This window comes from Martes martes (assembly GCF_963455335.1).
Source record: "Martes martes genome assembly, chromosome: 7".
In the NCBI taxonomy this organism is placed as follows: Eukaryota; Metazoa; Chordata; class Mammalia; order Carnivora; family Mustelidae; genus Martes; species Martes martes.
The window spans coordinates 60,992,892-61,012,275 of NC_137894.1; the positions used below are offsets into that span (position 1 = coordinate 60,992,892).

The following is a 19,384-nucleotide window of genomic DNA, read 5'->3' on the forward strand; positions in this document are numbered from 1 at the left end:
AGCAGGCGGAGGTGGGGTGGGGGGGGCCGGGGCTGGGCTTGGAAGAACAGCAGTCAATGTCACCAGGCTCCCTGGAGCACACACAGTTCTCACAAAAGGTCCAAGTGTCGGCTTAAACTTGACAGGCACTCTCCCATGGAATCAATGTTAACAGCAATGGCTGGCTTGCAAGACAGCCTACGATGTTCACACACACACCAACAAAATAGACTAACCAGACAAGAATTGTAGCTCTGCCTTTTGGGGGAAAACCCACTGTTGGGTCCCACCTTGGGTGGCTCCCTGCAGTCTTGCAGCTTCTCAGCACCTTCCCAGGCCTGGAAGAGGGTCCCTCAGCTCCAGGCCTCGGGAGGTGAGGATGGGGCTCAGGAAGGGGTGGAGGGGTGTGTGGATGCCAGGGTTCAGCAGTGAGTCCCTAGCAGGGAAGTAACTTACACGTGAAAGTGTGTAAGTCAGGCCATTGTGGCCAAGGAGAGTCTGAATGGCTTTGGATGCTCATAGAAATATATAGGTTTATATAAAAGCACAACAAACCCTACTAATTTCGGAATAATAGGGGTTTCAAGGAAAAACCTAAAGTACGAAATCGTTTAAAGAAGAGCAGGTGTTTCTTATTTTCAAGTTCATAATCTAACAGAAGCTAGAACTTCCCAAGCAGAACCCTGCCAGACTGAACTTTAATAAATTATTTTTAAAGTATACTTAAATATATTTCAGTTTATATTTGGCAAATATTTGCTAAAGTATGCTGCTAATGTGAATCAGTTTGAAGTGAAAGGTGCCCCCAAACAGTGACTTTGAGAAACCATTCCATCTGTGGGCCCCAGACACAGAAGAGAAGTAGAACTAGGAAGGGCTCCGTATAGCTTCTTTACTTCGTTACTCTGCTTAGTGATACTTTCTCCCACAGATAATAAGAAGCCAAAATTCAGTGTTCAATTTCATAATCAAATCAATGCCAATCAAAGACACAATGTATTAATGCTTTAAAGAGCTCATAATACCCAACTGTGGCAAGGGGGTAGTAAAATCAACACCCTTATGTATATTAGTGGAATAATCAGTTGCTATAACTTCACTGACAAGCAATTTGATACTTTATGTTAAAAGACTTTAAAATGGGGTTAGTTCAGGGCGCCTGGGTGGCTCAGTGGGTTAAAGCCTCTGCCTTCAGCTTAGGTCACGATCTCAGGGTCCTGGGATCGAGCCCCGCATCTGGCTCTCTGCTCAGCGGGGAGCCCGCTTCCCTTCCTCTCTCTCTCTGCCTGCCTCTCTGCCTCCTTGTGATCTCTGTCAAGTAAATAAAATCTTTAAAAAAAAATGGAGTTAGTTCTTCCTTTTGAAATCTATTTTAGCAAAAACCCTAGGCACACGAAAAATATTTTTATGTGATAATGTCCATCGCAGCATTATCTCTAACAGCAAAAAAAAAAAAAAAAATTAGAAAGAAAATTGTGTTTTCTTTCCCATGGCTCTATTGCAATATAAAATTCACTTATTATATTTATGACTTATTCCGTGCCTCCACCTGGTAGAGTATATGCTAAAGGAAAGCAAGGCTTTTAATCTCTTCTGTTCACTAATACTTCCCACATGCGTGCAATGATCTCTGGCACACGGTTGGGGCGCTCAAGAAATACTTGTTGAAATAATGAGCATCTGAGTGTCTGATCACACTGGCCTATGCACCACCTTGTCAATATGCCAAGGCCAGGGGCGCCTGGGTGGCTCAGTGGGTTAAAGCCTCTGCCTTCGGCTCAGGTCATGATTCCCAGGGTCCTGGGATCGAGCCCCGCATCCGGCTCTCTGCTCCGCAGGGAGCCTGCTTCCCCCTCTCTCTCTGCCTGCCTCTCTGCCTACTTGTGATCTCTGTCTGTCAAATAAATAAATAAAATCTTTAAAAAAAAAAAAGAAGAAGAAGAAGAATTGGTGGTCATATTTAAAAAAAATATGCCAAGGCCATTCCCACCTCAGGATTGCTTGGAAGGCCCTCCCCCAGATCTCTGCATGTCATAAGGCACTTCCTTGGGGAGCCTCCTGACACAGGAGCCTCTCAGGTCTAGTTCCCCATCCCTCCTCCTCATAGCCTAATCAGAGCACTTATCGGGAGCTGACATTCTGCCATGTTCCTGTGGGCATGTCACTGTCCCAAGACATCAGGAGCACCTTGAGAGGGAGGCCATTTGTCTGGCTCACTACCGTACCCTAGCATCTAACACGGCATCTGGAACATGGCAGGGGTGAACCAGTGTCCAGCAGCTGACCGGCTTTCTCCATGCCCTCCTCCAGGTGGCCATCTGGCTTTGGCCTCCCTCCCTCACTTTTCTGCACCTCACCTAGGCTCTGGTCACTCTGTCCTGCCCAGCTGCCTCCCAGCCTCCCTCTCCCCCATCTGTCCTGCAGGATGAGATTGTTTTTCTACATACCACTTTCATCAGACAGCCTTCACCAACAACCCAGTCCTCCCCAGGTGACTTCCCTTCCCCATGAGCCATCCCCTCTGCCTTGCACTCTGGGTTCTTGCTCCTCACCTATGGTAGGTTTTATTCCCTCCTTGATTCATCTCTTCCAGGTCTGAAATTCCTGCCCCAACTCCCCTTACTTCATTCCCTCTGTCTGGCCAGGAATCGAGTCTCATGATTTCTTCCATCCATCCTACTTGCTCTTTGAGTCACTTGGCAAAGCATCACCTCCTTTGGGCTGTCCTCCCTCCTTGAGCCCTCCATGACCTTTTTTTTTTTTTTCTGGCCACTCCCCCCCCCTTCTCTTGTGGAACTCCTTGGGAACACCTGGCATGGGTGCTGTTTGAGGGCCTGATCTCCTCTTTCCTGGTAGGTCGTCCTTCCTGCAGGGTGCGATCCACATGCTCAGAACTCTCCAGTCCCAAACTCTCTTAGGCTCAACGCCTCATCTTGATAGGTGAAGAGACTGAGGATTAAAGCCGGCAATGACTTGCTGGTCAGACTTGTTAGCGGCTGTGCAAGACCTAGAGCTCGGGGCTCCTCGTTCTTGGCCCAAGGCATTTGCTTTTACACCAGGCTCAGCCCCATAGCGTTGGGGTCCCACACAGCCCCCAGCTGCTGGCACCCTAAGTAGGACATGTCAGATACATGAGTTAATACATGACAGTCTAAGCTGACTGCCCAGAAGAGTTTTACACTGGGGGATGGGGAAACTCAGGCACACTGATGTCACACTGCCAGGTGGGCAGGCATGTGTCCGAGGCAGTGAGGGAGCTAAGGACAAGAGCATGTTGGGGTGTCCGACGTGAACAAAGTGCGAAGAAAGGGACGAGGTTCAAAACCAGCCACCTTGGAGAGTCTGAGGGGATTCCAAAGTATGACATTCAAGAACAGGTCACCTGCAGGCACGAGGCTGATCAGCTGTGTGAAACGTTGATGTATCAGAGGCTTTCCCAGAGCTCAAGTTCCAGGGACTTTGTGGTGTTATCTGCAATAACAAGAATTCAAAGGAACAAGAGGCCACGGGAAGACTACAGATGAGCATCGCCGTAGGTCACAGTCGACAAGCCCACTGAACTGGCACCCTGTGCATTAGATGGGGCTTTGGTCCCTGGCTCCGCCTTGCTCTCCTTTTCCTGTGTTCTCAGAAAAGGCTGCCACTTCCAGGGGTGATTGCTCCAAGCCATCAATGTAAAAAAAAAAGGACAGACATCTGGGATTCCAAGTAGCTGGGCAGGGGGTTGGTGAGGAGGATGGGGGCCCCAACATCTCCTTGCCCCTCTCTGCTGAAGGCCACGGTGTGACCTCGCCCAAATGGCTTCTGGGGACACTGGCCCAGCCTTGGTTCAGGGAGCTGAATTCATGCAAAGGTATAAGTGGATAGTGTCTTTTTTCTTCCATAGCTTAGGCTAGGAAAAAAAAATTTAATGCCATAGCAAAAAATGTTTGTGTTAAGAGGAAAAGAAAATCTTCAGGATGATGAAAAGTCCCTCAAAATACTCAAACACCATTTTCTCAGAGATGGGCTTAAGAATGACTAAAAACAAGGTACGGTATTCAATGACAGACTTCCAAAATTCCAGCTGCAAATGTTTTCTCCCCTGGTTATTCATTCATGCATTTTGTCTAGGTTCCAAATTGTGCTTGTAATAATGGAAAAGGCATTAATCATTTTAGCAATACAGTAGTCGTCCCTTATTCATGGAGGATATTTCCCAAGCCTCTCAGTGGATGTCTGAACGCTATACACACAGTGATTTTTCCTACATGTACACATCCATGATATAGTTTAATTTATAAATTAGGTGCAGTAAGAGCTTAACAAAAATAACTAATAAAATAGAACACTTATAATAATATACTGTAATAAAAATTACGTAATGTGGTCTTTCTCTCAATATATCACTGTTCTTGTGAATATATATTTTTTCTTTCTAAAATTGAGATCAAAATGTTTAAATAATTTTACCTCTCGATTTTCTGCACCATTAGTTTTTCCTCATGCCATCAGAAATTCTTCAAAAACAATTTTTAGTGGCTGCAGACTATTCTAAGACAAATGTCTAACAACTGAGTTTGCCACTTCCTTACTCTTGGGCATTGAAATAGCTTCCCATTTCTGGCTCATAAAGAATGCTGAGATAAATATCAGAAATATCTTGCTTTCTTTAAAATTTTAATCCTCTTTAAGTTGCTGAAAAACGAAGCCAGGCCAAGCTTCACTTCCATTTTAAGACTCTAGATCTTCCTTAAGGATGAAACCTGACTTTTATTTTCATTTTTGTTTCTCCTTTGGTTGAATCATGGACCTATTGCAGCCAGAGCTTCTTGCTCAGGTGACATCATCTTTCAAACTGCTGTGCCTGCGAAGGAATCCACATTAGCCTGTGGGATCAAGAAACTGGAATTTGCTGCATAAAGCCTTTCCACAGCTCAATTTTTCCAGTTATGAATGGCATTTCAACCATGCAGGGCCGAGATGTGCTTAAGGCACACGGCTGTCTAACTGGCCAGTACACAAGTCACCCCCCTCTGCCTTCCATGCTATTCTGGAAGGAGGCTGGAAGAAAGAGAAAGGAAAGGAAGGAGAGGAAAGGGAGAGGAAGTTCACTGGAATCCAAGGCAACAGGCTTCCCTGTTGTTTACTGCCCTGTTAATTTCTCCAGTCATTCATTTCCTCATGCATTGAAGATCTAATAAGTGTCTTCTACGTGAGGACTTGTAATTTATGAACCGGACAACTGACCTGAGGTTGAGCTGGGAGCATTGGAAAGCTTCAGGAGAAGGCTACAGAACACAGCATTTTCCAAAGTTCCTGAACTCTAGGACCCTTTTTGAACACCTACTTAACAATCTCCCAGAATTACCATCCACGGAATACTGGTTAAATGAAAAAGTAAAAAGGCATTTAGTAAGCTCAACATCTGTTCTAGTGTTTTCAAGTGAAATTCTTTTAAAATTCATAACAGATACTTCTAAATGTGATTAATTTATAAAATATTAAACCAGCAGCTAACAGCATATCCTCAGGTGAAATAACAAAAGAATTGTCATCACAGTTAGAAGCTTGGTGTGGATGCTTGCTTCCCAATACAATCAAACAGGAAACAGAAGAAGAAACAAAGTAATCATGAATGTAATTGATACAGCTGTCTACCTAGAAAATCCCAGAGAACCTACTGAAGAGCTGTCAGAGTAACCTGAATCAAACGAACCGATACAAAACAAAAATGCATAAAAATCAGTAGTTATCTCATATACTCGCAATACCCATCCAGAAAATACAAAGGAAAAAAATCTGACTCCTAAGAGCGAAGGAATATAAAATACCTAAGAACAACACAGAGTATATAGAACCTATGTAAGTACATCAAACACCTTTCTGAGACCCATAAAAGGTCTGAGTCAAAGCCATGCTGTATTCCTGCTCGGGAAGAGCAAATACCAAGATACAAGGCAGTTCCAATACAAATGGATCCCAGTGGTATTTTCTGGGGAGGATCTAATGAAGCAATTTTAAAGTTCCTCTGAAAGAATAACAGGAAATGATGATTGACAGTATTTGCAGAATAAAGAGAAGTGAGATCAGAAGCGTTACTGCGCGTCACTGTTTAATTAAAGAATGTTTTAAAGTGACAGTCCTTAAGACAGTGTGTTGTGGGCATAAGAATCTACCAACAGAGCAATACGACAGGAGAGAAAGTTCCAAAAGATCCCAATATTTAATAAATTAGCATATGAGGAAGCTTCATGTGGTAATGGGAAAAGGTAGGATTATTCAATAGTGCTAAAAACTAAAAAAGCAAGGGACGCCTGGGTGGCTCAGTCGGTTAAGTGTCTGCCTTCAGCTTGGGTCATGATCCCAGGGTTCTAGGATCAAGTCCTGCATCAGGCTCCCTGAGTCTGCTTCTCTCTCTGCCTCTGCTGCTCCCCCTGCTTGTGCTCTCTCTCAAAATAAATTAAAAAAAAAAAAAAAAAAAAAGAATCTTTTTCCTGTCACATTTATTTGTTTTTAAATAATAATACATAGTTTCACTGACAGTTTGGTGAAATAATGATCCTTATATTAGATTCTGTGGTGGGAATCTAATTTGGGATGACTTTTCTGAAAAGGTATATGTACATATACATATTCAGGATAAAATAATGTTTTATTTTATATAAAATATATATTATATAAACATGTATGTACTACATGTATATATAAAATCAGCAATATACATAAACTTGACAAATATTTATACCTTTTGATGCAGTAATTCATACTTGGGCAGATATTCTTAGAAAGCAAAAAAAAAATGAGACAAAGATTCACAGCTAAGAATGTCCACTGCAATATTACAGATAACAGCATAAAATTAGAAACAATGTTCCAAGCTGCAGGATAGACTAGGATGCAGTCACAAGAGCTATTTCTGAGGATTACTTCATAAAACAAGAAAGAGTTCATCATGTCATATTAAGTGAAAAAGGCTGTTTATTAAATTGCATTTTTTGCATAATTCCCAGTTTTGTTAAGCATGACTTCTATGTCTTCATCTAGGTCATTCACTAAGAATGTGAGCAGATGGAGCCTGGACCACATGCCATGGAAAGGCCACCAAAGGGAGCCTCCCTCTTCTGGGTTGAGGCCGACCTGCTTCAGGAGTTAAAAAGTTCAACCATCATGATTCCATTAGCTGAACCTTTGTCTATCTATGGTTTCCGAATATTTCCTGGGGGAGGCTACCTAAGAATTACTGTGGGAGGTGGTTTCTAAAAACCAAACCCAAACCAAAACCAAACCGGATTTTGGAGCCTCTCCCACAGAGATTCCAGTTCAGGAGGTCTGGGATGGAGGCCCCTGGAATTTGCTCTCAGGCACCCAGTGATTCTGACCCATAGGCAGATCCAGGGACCATGGCTTTCTGCTTCATAATTTTCCAAGGTCTTGAAAAGTATCCTGAATGTCTTTTATACAGACTTTTTTTTTTTTTAAGATTTTATTTATTTATTTGACACAGAGAGATCACAAGTAGGCAGAGAGGCAGGCGGAGAGAGGGGAAAGCAAGCTCCCGGCTGAGCAGAGAGCCCGACGCGGGGCTCGATCCCAGGACCCCGAGACCATGACCCGAGCTGAAGGCAGAGGCTTAACCCACTGAGCCACCCAGGCACCCCCTGAATGTCTTTTAGACGCAAGCTTCTAGATGCAAGGTAAAGAAGAGAATTTTATAATTAAAAACAAACAAACAAACAAACCTGAACACATTTCTCCTCGCATCTCTCCTCATCTGGGGGCATTGCTGCCGTTTGTCAGGCAGGTGGTATAGTACGTGGACAGGAGGCCAACCTGCAATGTCTCCCTACATGACTGCTGCGACACCCACCACAACACCCTGCCCTCAAGCACCCCCTCCCTCGACCCTAGGCCTGTCTCTTCTTAGGTTTCTGAGATACCAGCTGCTCACTTTCCACAGGCCCCTTCCACCAACTTACAATGGCTTTTGCTGGAATGCCTGTCACCAGGGCACAGCTCCTCCCCTGCAGTACCCAGTCACTGAGAGTTTTCTGTATCTGATGCTTCACCTCCCACTCACTCCTCAGCCCACTGCCACCTGACTTCCATCACCGCCACTTACTGGCATGGTTCTTCCCAAGGTCACCCTGACTCCTGATGGCTAATCTACTGGATCCATTTCAACCCTTTTCCCAGAAGCATCTGGCCCTGCTGGCCATGCCCTCTCTTTCCCTGGCTTTTGTGGGGGCTGCCCGATGGCTCACACATGCAGCAAATATTTTCCCTTTTTTAAAATTTATTTATTTATTTTTTTAAATTTATTTGACAGACAGAGATCACAAGTAGGCAGAGAGGGAGGCAGGGAGAGAGAGAGAGGAAGAAGCAGGCTCTCTGCTGAGCAGAGAGCCCTATGCGGGACTCGATCCCAGGACCCTGGGATCATGACCTGAGCCGAAGGCAGAGGTTTTAACCCACTGAGCCACCCAGGCACCCCTATTTTCCCTTTTTTGATAGCAGCACCTTGAGGAGCCACATTGCCCCAGTCTTAGTCTACATGGCTTGGGGCCCGACCATCCCATAGCAGACATGGGTATTTCATTCTCCTGGCTCAAGGAATTGGTTCAGGATGGGTATACAGCCAAGGTCTAACCAATGAGACTCAAACCTAAGACTTCTGCAGAAACTGTTGGGAAAAGCTTCTCTTTTTTTCCCCTACTGGGGTTGCTGAGCTGTCAGAAGGTGAGTTTGGAATCGGAGATGGCCACCTGCCCACCCCATGAGGGGCAACTGCCTGAGAGGGAAGCCAACATGAGGAAGGCAGCAGGGCTGAGAGACAGAGACCAGATGGCGCCGCTTGGGGTCCTAGGCCAGGCCTGAAGCCAGCACACCCGGGTCTGATCAATTTCATGAGAAAACGTATGTTTTTCCTTAAGCCTTCTTCACTTGAGTTTCTGTTACTCACAACCAAAACAGCCCTATGATGGCTCTGAATGGCCATCCACCTCTCCGGTGACTTTTCCCTGTGTCTCCACAAGCTCGTCTTCCTCTCACTCCAGACCCGTATGTCCAACCCCTTGTAGACCCTACACCGGGGTGTCTACTTAAACGTGGGTTTAAATCTAAACTCATAATTATGCCCCCCCTTTCTCTCTGTGTGTCCCCATTTTGGTGGATAGCTCTACCGCCCACCCAGTTATCCAAGAAACCTGGGCCTCATCATTGACACTTCTTGCCCTCATTTCCTGGTCTGGTTCGGGCAGCTAATTCTGGCTCATTCCTTAGGGCTCAGCTTTTAGGTTGTGTCATCAGGGAGGCCTTTCCCAACCTCCAAGCTGAATGAAGGGCCTTTCCTATGTCCCCATCCTACCCTGTGCTGCTAGCGTCACAGCTCGGGTCACCCAGACCCTAACGGTCTGTGGATTCTTATCCACATTCCCCATGAAACTCTAAGTTCTGGGATAGCCAGACGTTTCCTGGAAATCAATATTATTTGAATAAATGGACACTGGGTATATAGGTATGATCTTGTGTATTATAGATAGTCCATTCTTCTGTAGAAATTAAATATTTCAACATTTTGGGAAGATCTACAAACGGCTAGGTATTTGGCAGAGCAGACTACCATTTTCAGGGGCTCCAGGGCCTGGCTGACAGTGAGAACCACCCAACAGGGCCCACAGTGTTTCCTTAACGGGATTTTCTTTAATGGGTAAACCAGGCTGCCTCCTAGTGAGAGCCTTCACTTCTCTTCACTTTAATAACAGACTCTAGAGCTTATCAAAGGAATGAAATTGAGCTTTGTTCTTTAATAGCATCTATTTCCCCCTTCTTCTGGAAACTGGGACATGTGCCTGCTTCAAGTTTTCTGATACTCCTCCTATTCTTCATAACTTCTTAAAAATCACCAGACACAGCCCTTTGAGCACAACTACAAGTTCTTGCTATCTGGTCCTGCCATCTACCTCCTGACCCCCGAGTATTTACAGGGCCACGCCTGCGCCGCCCCTGGGGCGCTCCTCACCCTCCCAGCTCGGATCCCCTCTCCCACCTGGCTAGGCTCCCTTTCCCATCTCAGGATAATTTGCTTTTGAGAGAAAAGGAGACAAGACAATACTAGCTGAGTAGTTCTGCTTTCTTTGAAGGTTACAGCAAGAGTCCCAAGCAGTGGGCCTTGATAGGCCCACTTCCTGATTCTTTTTCTTGTTCTAATCATACCGGAAAACGCCTTTTCTTGTCTGAAAAGCTTCTTAACACTTCATACTGTCCATAAACCTTGTTTCTACACTTGCACGTGGAAGTTGAACTTTTCCCCCTATTAACACTATATTTAACTGATATTTAAAGTTTTAAAACACAATTACTTTATCAAGCATTTTATAGGAAAATATTCGACTTCGATTTTACTAACTTAGAGTGTTAGGAAAAACAAACGTTTATACACTGACAAGAATAATGGGGGAAAATATAGGGACTGTGTGATAGCTACTTGTTTTCCTTTTTCTTTCTTTCTTTTTTTTTTTTTTAAGATTTATTTATTTATTTGAGGGAGAGAGAGAAAGAGAAGTCACGCAGAGGGGAGAGACAGAGGAAGAGGGGTCTTAAACAGACTCCATGCTCAGTGCTCAGGCCGCTGGGCTCGATCTCATGACCTGAGATCAACGCCTGAGCTGAAAGCAGGAGTGAGATGCTTAACTGACTGCGTCACCCAGGTATCTCTGTACTCCCTTTCCCCCTCACGTATATTCCTTAGTTCCTTTTGTCCATGTGTTCTTTTGGCTTATTTCCACAATTTTTGGTTCGCTTTCTTTCTGGCAACCATTTTTATTTTAAATTATTGGATAGAGATGTAGAAGTTACTTGACTGGCACTAACTGCACAATTATGGAAATTAAAGAAATCACAGGATGCTGAACTGTTGGAAGACCGAACTGTTTTATATTTTTAACTGAGATAAAATTAATATACCATAAAACCTACCCTTTTAAAGGGTAAGATACACTTCTCTGGTTTTTCGTAACTTCACAAAGTTGTGCAACTAACACTACTCTCTAATTTCAGAACATTGTCATCACCCCAAAAAGAAACCCTGTAGCCATTAGCAGTCACTCTCTATTCCTTTTTTAAAAAAGATTTTATTTATTTATTTGACAGAGAGAGAGATAGAGCACACATAAGCTGGGGCAGAGGGAGAGGGAGAAGTAGGCTCCCTGCTGAGCAAGGAGCCTGATGTGGCACTTGATCGCAGGACTCTGGTATCATGACCTGAGTCAAAGGCAGCTGCTTAACCGACTAAGCCACCCAGGCACCCCTCTACTCCTTTTGCAATGTGGCTATTTAGTTGTCCACCATCATTTGTTAAAAAGAATGTTCTTTCCCCCATTGAATTATCTTGGAACCCTCGGGAAAACAAATTCACCAGACATACGGGTTTATTTCTGGGCTCTCGGTTCTGTTCATCAGTCTCTATCTCCATTCTTATGCTATTATCCCACTATCTTGTTTACTGTAGCTTTGTAGCAAGCTTTGAAATGAGAAAGTATGAGAACTCCAATTTTGTTGTCTTTCAAGATTGTCTTGGCTAATCTGGATCCCTCATGTTTCAGAGTGAATTTCAGGAGCAGCTTGTCAATTTCTGTAAAAAAGGCAGTTGGGATTTTGGTAGGGACTGCATGGAATCATAGATCACTTTGAGCAGTACTGACCTTCCAAAAATATTAAGTCTTCCAATCCATGCACATGGGAAGTCTTTCCTGTTCTGTTTTTAGGTTTTCTTAAATTTCTTGAAGTAAAGTTTCATAGTTTTCAGCATATAAGTCTTATACTACTTTTGTTGAATTTATTTCTAAATATTTTATTCTTTCAGATATTATAAATAGAATTATTTTCTTAATTTCAGATTGTTCATTGCTAGTGCATAGAAATAAAACTGAGGTTGTATACTGATCTTGTATCCTAACATATTGCTGAACTTGTTTATTTTAAAAGGTTTTTAGGATTTTCCTAAATCCTTAAGATTTCTCTATATATGATCATGCCCTTTGTGAATAGAGATGGTTTTACTTCTTTCTAATCTGCATTCCATTTCTTTTTCTTGTCTAATTGCTTTGGGCTCTACCCTTTTAAAGCCTATACAGTTTCTTGAGTGACTTCCCTCTTTTGTCCTCATTAGAATAAATTTTTCTCAGAGAAGGGGACAGGGTGTAGGAGGAAGAGAGAAAGCAGAGTTTTTAAAAACCAAAATATGCCAGGGTGCCTGGGTGGCTCAGTGGGTTAAGGCCTCTGCCTTTGGCTCAGGTCATGATCTCAGGGTCCTGGGATCAGCCAACATCAGGCTCTCTGCTCAGCAGGGAGCCTGCTTCCTTCTCTCTCTCTGCCTGCCTCTCTGCCTACTTGTGATATCTGTCTGTCAAATAAATAAATAAATAAATAAAATCTTTAAAAAAAAAATGCCAACTGTGCGGTTTGAATTGATTTTCAGTGAGCCTCACCTCCTCTCAGAGGAAATGTCTTCCTTTACAGCACCTGGGCCCAGGGATTTTCTGGGGGAATCTCTGAAATCTGTTTTCCTCAGGTTTTGGATACAAGCCTGGCTGGGCCCAAAATTCACCCTTCCTTGGCTGTTACATAGTCTCAGACAACATGGCCACTTTTCCCCATACCCATCTCTTCTCCTTTTTTGGTCAAGTCTTACTTACTGGTTAGAAGTAGAGCACCCATGGTTTCTCTCATAGCATCCTCTGCCTTCTGAGAAATAAAACTGACTTCTGAGAAATGAAACTGTCAGACAGTAGGTACATTAGCTGTTCTGCTTCTATCCCAAGAAAACTTTGACAAATACCTCCATCACATCTGAAGTCACCTTCTGGGCCAGTTTTGTGACCCATGTGAGGAGGGTCCACCAAGACTCTCCTTCCATATACTTCCATACACTTCTAAAAAATAAGTATAGTTTTTGACACTCAGATTTTTCATCCATCCCATCTAGAAGACCTTTTAATTAGAACAAGGCACACATTTAATTTCCTCATTCCTGACAGAGTTTTGACTCACCATGTTTTAGTGGGGCTCTTACTTCTTCCCAGTCAAGGGACAAAGGAGGGAAGAATGGTTTTATTAAAGGTATGCGATGCACACCAAAGGCCTTGCTGACTGGCTTTAGAATGAGAGAAGTTTCCTTCCTGTCAGTGCACACGCTGTGTTACCAGTGACCTCTTGGGATATACAGGAAGTCAGGTGGATGGGAATCTTTGACTATGTAAATAGGTGCACCCCATAGCCAAGTATGAGCTTCTAGTGCTCAATGGCTAGAAACAAACAATCCAGGCACTGATAAGCTTCAGAGAAAAGACAGCCATGGATGCAGGCAGGATCCAGGAGGGTCAGCACCCTGGGCCAACTCCACTGTTTCCCAGGGCAGGCTCTAGAGGGTAGCTGCCCTTTTGTTTGGGGCTTTCCTCTTAGGACTTAAATCTCCTGCTCGTACCTCCGCTCTGAAACCAAACTCAGATCTCTGGTAGCTCACCAAGCTTCTTGCGCACCATGATTTCCTTCTAATCTCACAGGTCCACTTTGTGCCCACTGCCTAAGGACAAAGTCACTTAGGCCAAAGAAGGTCTCAAAGAGCAAGTGACATCTTGGTAAGGTGACTGACTCCTCCCTCCCCCTGAGGTTGCACCTGGCTCCCATGCCTACTGAGAAGTGGCCCATATGGATGAAGTTCCCAGGAGTCAAACCTCAAAATCTTTCTTACAAGTATGCTTAGCCATTCCACAGAGCTCCCCACAAATGATGAAAAAGAGAGAAGAGTGAGGCTATGGGAACAGAGAGATGGCCACTTCACATCCTGGTGGGGACAGCAGCACCAGGGCTCCCTAATCACACAGGGCACAATAAAGCCCTATGCCAGAGACAGACAGGAGGAAATGCCCAGGGTGCCATGAGTGTGCCATTGCTCATGTCTGCAATTATTATAATTATGACAATGGCAGCTTCTCATCCTTTATCTGTGTGTTTCAAAAGGTCCCCCTTCCACTCTTGTACACTTGGTCTCAATAAATCAGTATCCCATATACTTAAAAACTGGTTAATATTACCGAGACCTGAAAGGTATTGTCTTTTATCTTTCAAGGTACCGGTGACTGTGACATTTTTATGGTTTGAGTGTCTGGGGTGATATATTTAATACTATTTTCAACTTATTAATAAACACCAAATTCCTTCAGTCTTCCTTCACTTTCACTTTACTTCTAGAACTATATTTCAATATAGTGTATTTGCTTTTGCTGAATTCATTCATAATGGATCTGTACTGTACGTCTGGATTGAACACATTTCCTGTAGTGACAACTACTCTACTTGTAGGAACTATTTAGGTCACTGGAGTGAAGAAAAAGAGACTGCTGTTTAATAGAAACAGCATATATCCAAATATAGATGCAGTTTTCTGGATACCTGTTGAACATCAGTAATGAAGAGACTGTTATAATTTCCCAAACTGTAGACCAAAAACTTAAATGATTAGTCACTTTGTTTTAACTGACCCAGGGTTTAACTCAGGAAGATAAATTTCCTAAGCAAAGAAAGTAAGCCTTGAAAGTGTTTTACTTCTGCTTTAGAAGTCACAGTCTCTTCAAAAAGAAATTCGTTTCAATGTAAATGATTTCCCAACAAAAATCCCTTCAGACGAAGCCATATGATCCGAGCCTCAGCGCATGCACAGTAATTGTTTGCTTTTGGAGACAGAGCAAGCATGACAAATATTTTCAGTTGTCAAGGGAGGAGGGAATGACCCACCTAAGAAATGGAAACTAACGAATAGTAATATGACACTCCCCCTTAGTTCCACTGGGCGCCGGCTGGGGCTGCTACACAGTTAACTTCCTACAGCCGGATAAAGGCGAGGCTGTGCAGGAGCTAATAAAAGCGGCCTCTCCACCCGCTCCCCTCAACACTGTGGTGGGGGACGGCACACAAGGACTTTAATGGAAGGGGGTGTTGGAGAAGTACCCTCCCCTGTTGCCATTCATTCATTCATCCATTCATTCGATAAAGTTATGCGCTGGGGGTTTAATTCTTCAACTGACTCAATAGCCCATTCGGATACCACGCACCTCCGTCCCCATTTCAGCCCTAGGCCCCACTCGCTCATCAAGAAGATGCTTATTATAGCCTCGCTCTCCTCCCTCCCTTACCCGGGTCCCCAGGCCAGGGTGACAGGACAAATCCAGTCAGAGGAGTCCTTTATCAAGAGTAAGGAAGGAGGGCTCAGAGTACACGGAGAAGGGGTTCCGGGGACCTTCCTGCCTGCGTGGGGGAGAGGCAGCCCCTTCGTGGGCTGCCGCACCCCCGGGGCGAGGCGGAGGGTTCCCAGGCAGCGCGCTTGGACTGGGAACCTGAGCTCACGCCGATGGTGGAGGGGGAAACAGCCGCGGGGGGATTCCGCACCGGGGAAGCGGGCGCTGCAGGACGTCCGAAGGCGGTGGGAGGCTGGTGACAGCACCCGCACACGTGGGGAGGACCGCGCCCACCTAGGTGGTGGGAGCAGGGGTCCCGGCGAGGGCGACGAGCGGGAGGGGCGGGTTACCTGATGAAGGTGGTCTTGCCCGTGCTGTACTGGCCCACCAGCAGGATCATGGGCTTGTTCTCGAAGTCGGCGTCCTCCAGCGCTGGCGAGTGGAACTCGTGGAAGCGGTACGCCTCCTCCAGCGGCAGCACCTTGCGCAGGTAGAGCGAGCGCAGGCCGCCAGTCACCGTCTGCACCGCGTCCGCGCCTCCCGCGCGCTCGCGCCCGCCCGCCTGCCGCCCCATCCAGCTGAACATCCTGTGGCCGGTCGGCGCCCCGCGCCCGCCCTCTCAGTGCCTGCCCCGCGCTCCGACCCGGCTCCGGGTCCGACCCTCCCCTGCTAGCACTGAGCTGCCCCAGCCGCTCTCGCCGCCGCCCGAGCTGGCCCCGCCTCGTGCCGTCGCAGCCAATCGCTGGTCGTTACGTCACGGCAGCTCGTTCACTATTCAGAAGGCTCACTCAACTCCTTCCTCATTGGATCGCTGCCAGCGCAGGGGTGGCGGCGTCAGCCAATGGAGAGGAGGTTCTTAATGAATTATTGATGACGGAGTCTCTCCGCAGGACTGAGCGGGGGAGCGGGTGTCCCCCAGCCCCGTGGCGCAGACAGGTCAGCGGAGGGGCCCCCCTTAGGCCGCCGGAGCCCCACCTCTGGCCAGGTGGTGTCGGCTTCCGGGCAAATCTGAGCTGGCAAAAATGAGCCTCGGGAGGCTGCTTAGTCTCCCAGGAAGTTTACTCCTCCCAGTCTTTTGATACTGGGGGCAAAAGTGCAGAAGTTGATAGGCAGGTTCTTTCTACCGCTGGCGGGTTATTTACCTTCATTTTATTTCTGAAGAGACCTTGACTCACAGACATACTGAAAAGATTTGAATAAGGGAAAGGAGACTCCAATTTACTTGGTTAGATATTCCTCCTACTTTACACTGCCTCCACTAAATTCTGGATCGATCGAAGGCCTTTTGCCCTTATTTTTCTTTATTTGATATGTAAAATTGAGGGTTTAATTATCATCCTCATTATTATAACCTAATTACCACATAGGGATATGTAAAAGAGTTATTGCTACGGTCTAGCTCTTTCTCTGGTTAAAAGGACACGTCTAAATTGAGACTGGGAGAAATAATCAGCTATCACTTTCGGTGCTCTAGGTAACAGTTTGAGAATATTTCTCAGTTGTTTTAGAGCCTTCCTCAGGTATAATCCATGGAGTCACCTGCTTAAGAATAACTTGGGATACTTGTTAAAATGCAGATTTCTGCATCTCCCCCAGACCCACTGAGTTAAAATATTGAGGAGGGATGGAGCTCAACAAGTGCACCCAGGTGATTCTGACATACCCTAAATTTGGGGAAATATGCTACACAACAGTGCTTCTCTAACGTGTTAGAAATGCAGATTCTGATTCCAGGGTGTAGGTTGGGAGCCCAGACTGCATTTCTAACAAGCTCTCAGGTATTTCCAATGCTGTCTATGGACTATACTTTCAGTGCCAGGGCTATGGTGAAGAGAGAACAGGACTCAGCATCAAAAGACCTGAGTCTGAATCCTGACGAGTAAATTAATGGCTACATGGCCTTAAATGCAATGAGCTTCTTCTCTGCCTCAGTTTCCTTGTTTGTAAAAATGGAAACTCCTTGGGAATTGTGTGGATCAAATATTTAGAGGAAGCTGTATGCAACTAGGGAAGTGAAAAGAAAGCCAAAGGAAAATGAACTTCAATATCTGCCTCATGTCAAAATAAAACAAAGGTTAAAATGTAAAAATAAAAGAAACATATAGATGTACTAAAAGCAGGTACATGTGAAGATTTATGAAATTTTGGAAGGGAAAAGCTTTTCTAATCAAAACCAAAGACAGAAATTGTAAAGGATAAGGTTGGCGGGAATTTCAACAAAAAAGTGAAGGCTTTAGTGTATTTTTAAAAATACAAACCCATATAATCATACTCTTTACCATATGATCCAGAAATTGCACACCTTGGTATTTGCCCAAATAAGCTGAAAACTTATGTCTGCTAAAAACTGGACATGGATATTTAGAGCAGCTTTATTCATAATTGCCCACACTTGGAAGCAACCAAGATGCCCTTCACTGGACACACATCATTGTGGTGCAACTGGCTGATAGAATATTATTCAGTACTAAAAAGAAATGAACTATCAAGTCAGGGAAAGACACGGAGAAACCTTAAATCCATACTACTAAGTGAAAGAAGACAATCTGAAAAGGCTGCACACTGTATGATTTGACTATATGACGTTCTGGAAAAGGCAAAGCTATGGGGACAGTAAAAAGATCAGTGATTGCCAGGGGTTAAGAAAGAGGAAGGATGAAGAGGAGGAGCAAGGAGATTTATAGAATAGTGAAAATAATTCTGTATGATAATGTCATTATACATTTGTCCAAATTCATTGAACATGTACCACCAAGAGTGAACCCTAATGTAAACTGTGGATTTGGGGTGATAATGATGTGTCAGTGTAGGCTAGATTCATTGATTTGAGTGAATCAGTTACACTCTGGTGGATATTGCTGGTATGGGATGTTGGCAATGGGAGGTTATGTATTGGGGAGGCAGGAGGTATGTGGAAACTCCGTGTATTTTATGCTCCATTTTGCTGTGAATCTGAGACTGCTCTAAAAAATTCTATTAAAAATAGTATACATACGGGGCACCTGGGTGGCTCAGTGGGTTAAGGCCTCTGCCTTCGGCTCGGGTCATGGTCCCGGGGTCCTGGGATCGAGCCCCGCATCGGGCTCTCTGCTCAGCAGGGAGCCTGCTTCCCTCTCTCTCTCTGCCTACCTCTCTGCCTACTTGTGATCTCTGTCAAATGAATAAATAAAATCTTTTAAAAAATAGTATATATAAAAAACAAATCCATAAACAAAGGTAAAAGACAAAGACAAATTGGAAAAACTATTGACAGACATATATAATAGATATGTTTAATTGAGGATAGTAGAACTTTAAAAGCCACTCTAAAATTATTAAAAAAGAAATGATGCTCCATTAGAAAATGAGCAGAGGACATAGACAACTAAAGACAAATATAATTGGCCAATAAATGTTAAATGATGCTAACCTCCATTAATAGTCAAAAAACATAAATTTAAAATAAATAGATAATATTAAGAATGGCAGGCCTATTTTTCTAAGATAATGCCTAATGTTGGCAAGAGTGTGGGAAAAGGTATCATCACATACATTGCTGGATATGGTGTAAATTGGCACTTTAATGGAGTCCATATTTATCAAAAATCTTGAAAATGCACATTCAAGACTTCTGCAACATCATACTTAATGGTGACTGCTAAAATCAGGAACAAGGTAAAGATGTCTACTCTTTTCACTTCTGTTCAGTGTCATACTAGAGGTTCTAACCAGTACAATAAGAAAAAGAAAAGGTATCCAGATTGGATAGGAATAAGTAAGATTGTCTTTATTTGCAGAAGATATGACCATCTATGTAGGAAATTCTATGGAACCTACCAAAAAAGCTACTAGGACTAAGAAGTGAGTTTAGTAAGGGGGTCGGATACATTACACATATACAAAACCCAGCTATATCTTTATATACTAAAACTGAACAATGGGACAGTGAAATAAAAAATCAATGACACTTATAATAGCATCAAAAATATGAAATACTTAAGGATAAATCAGATTAAAAAATGTACAAGGTCTAGGGGCGCCTGGATGTCTCAGTAGGTTAAACATCCAACTCTTGATTTCATTGTAGGTCATGATCTTAGGGTTGTGAGATTGGGCCCCATGTCAGGCTCCGGGGCTTAAGACTCTCTCTCTCTCTGCCCCTCTCCCCAGCTCATGTGCATGCTCTCTCTCAAAAAAAAAAAAAAAAAAAAAAG

The 19,384-nt window shown here is 44.2% G+C and overlaps 1 protein-coding gene across 1 annotated transcript in view; it reads right to left on the reverse strand.

Moving 5' to 3' along the window:
* The window catches only part of EHD4 (EH domain containing 4), a 76,312-nt gene extending 60,450 nt beyond the window's left edge, over positions 1 to 15,862 (reverse strand). The window contains exon 1 of the mRNA XM_080807603.1: positions 15,542 to 15,862. Within this exon, the coding sequence (XP_080663729.1) occupies positions 15,542 to 15,777 (236 nt within the window). The 5' untranslated portion in view covers positions 15,778 to 15,862. The remainder of the gene's footprint in view (positions 1 to 15,541) is intronic.
* Positions 15,863 to 19,384: the final 3,522 nt, after the last annotated feature.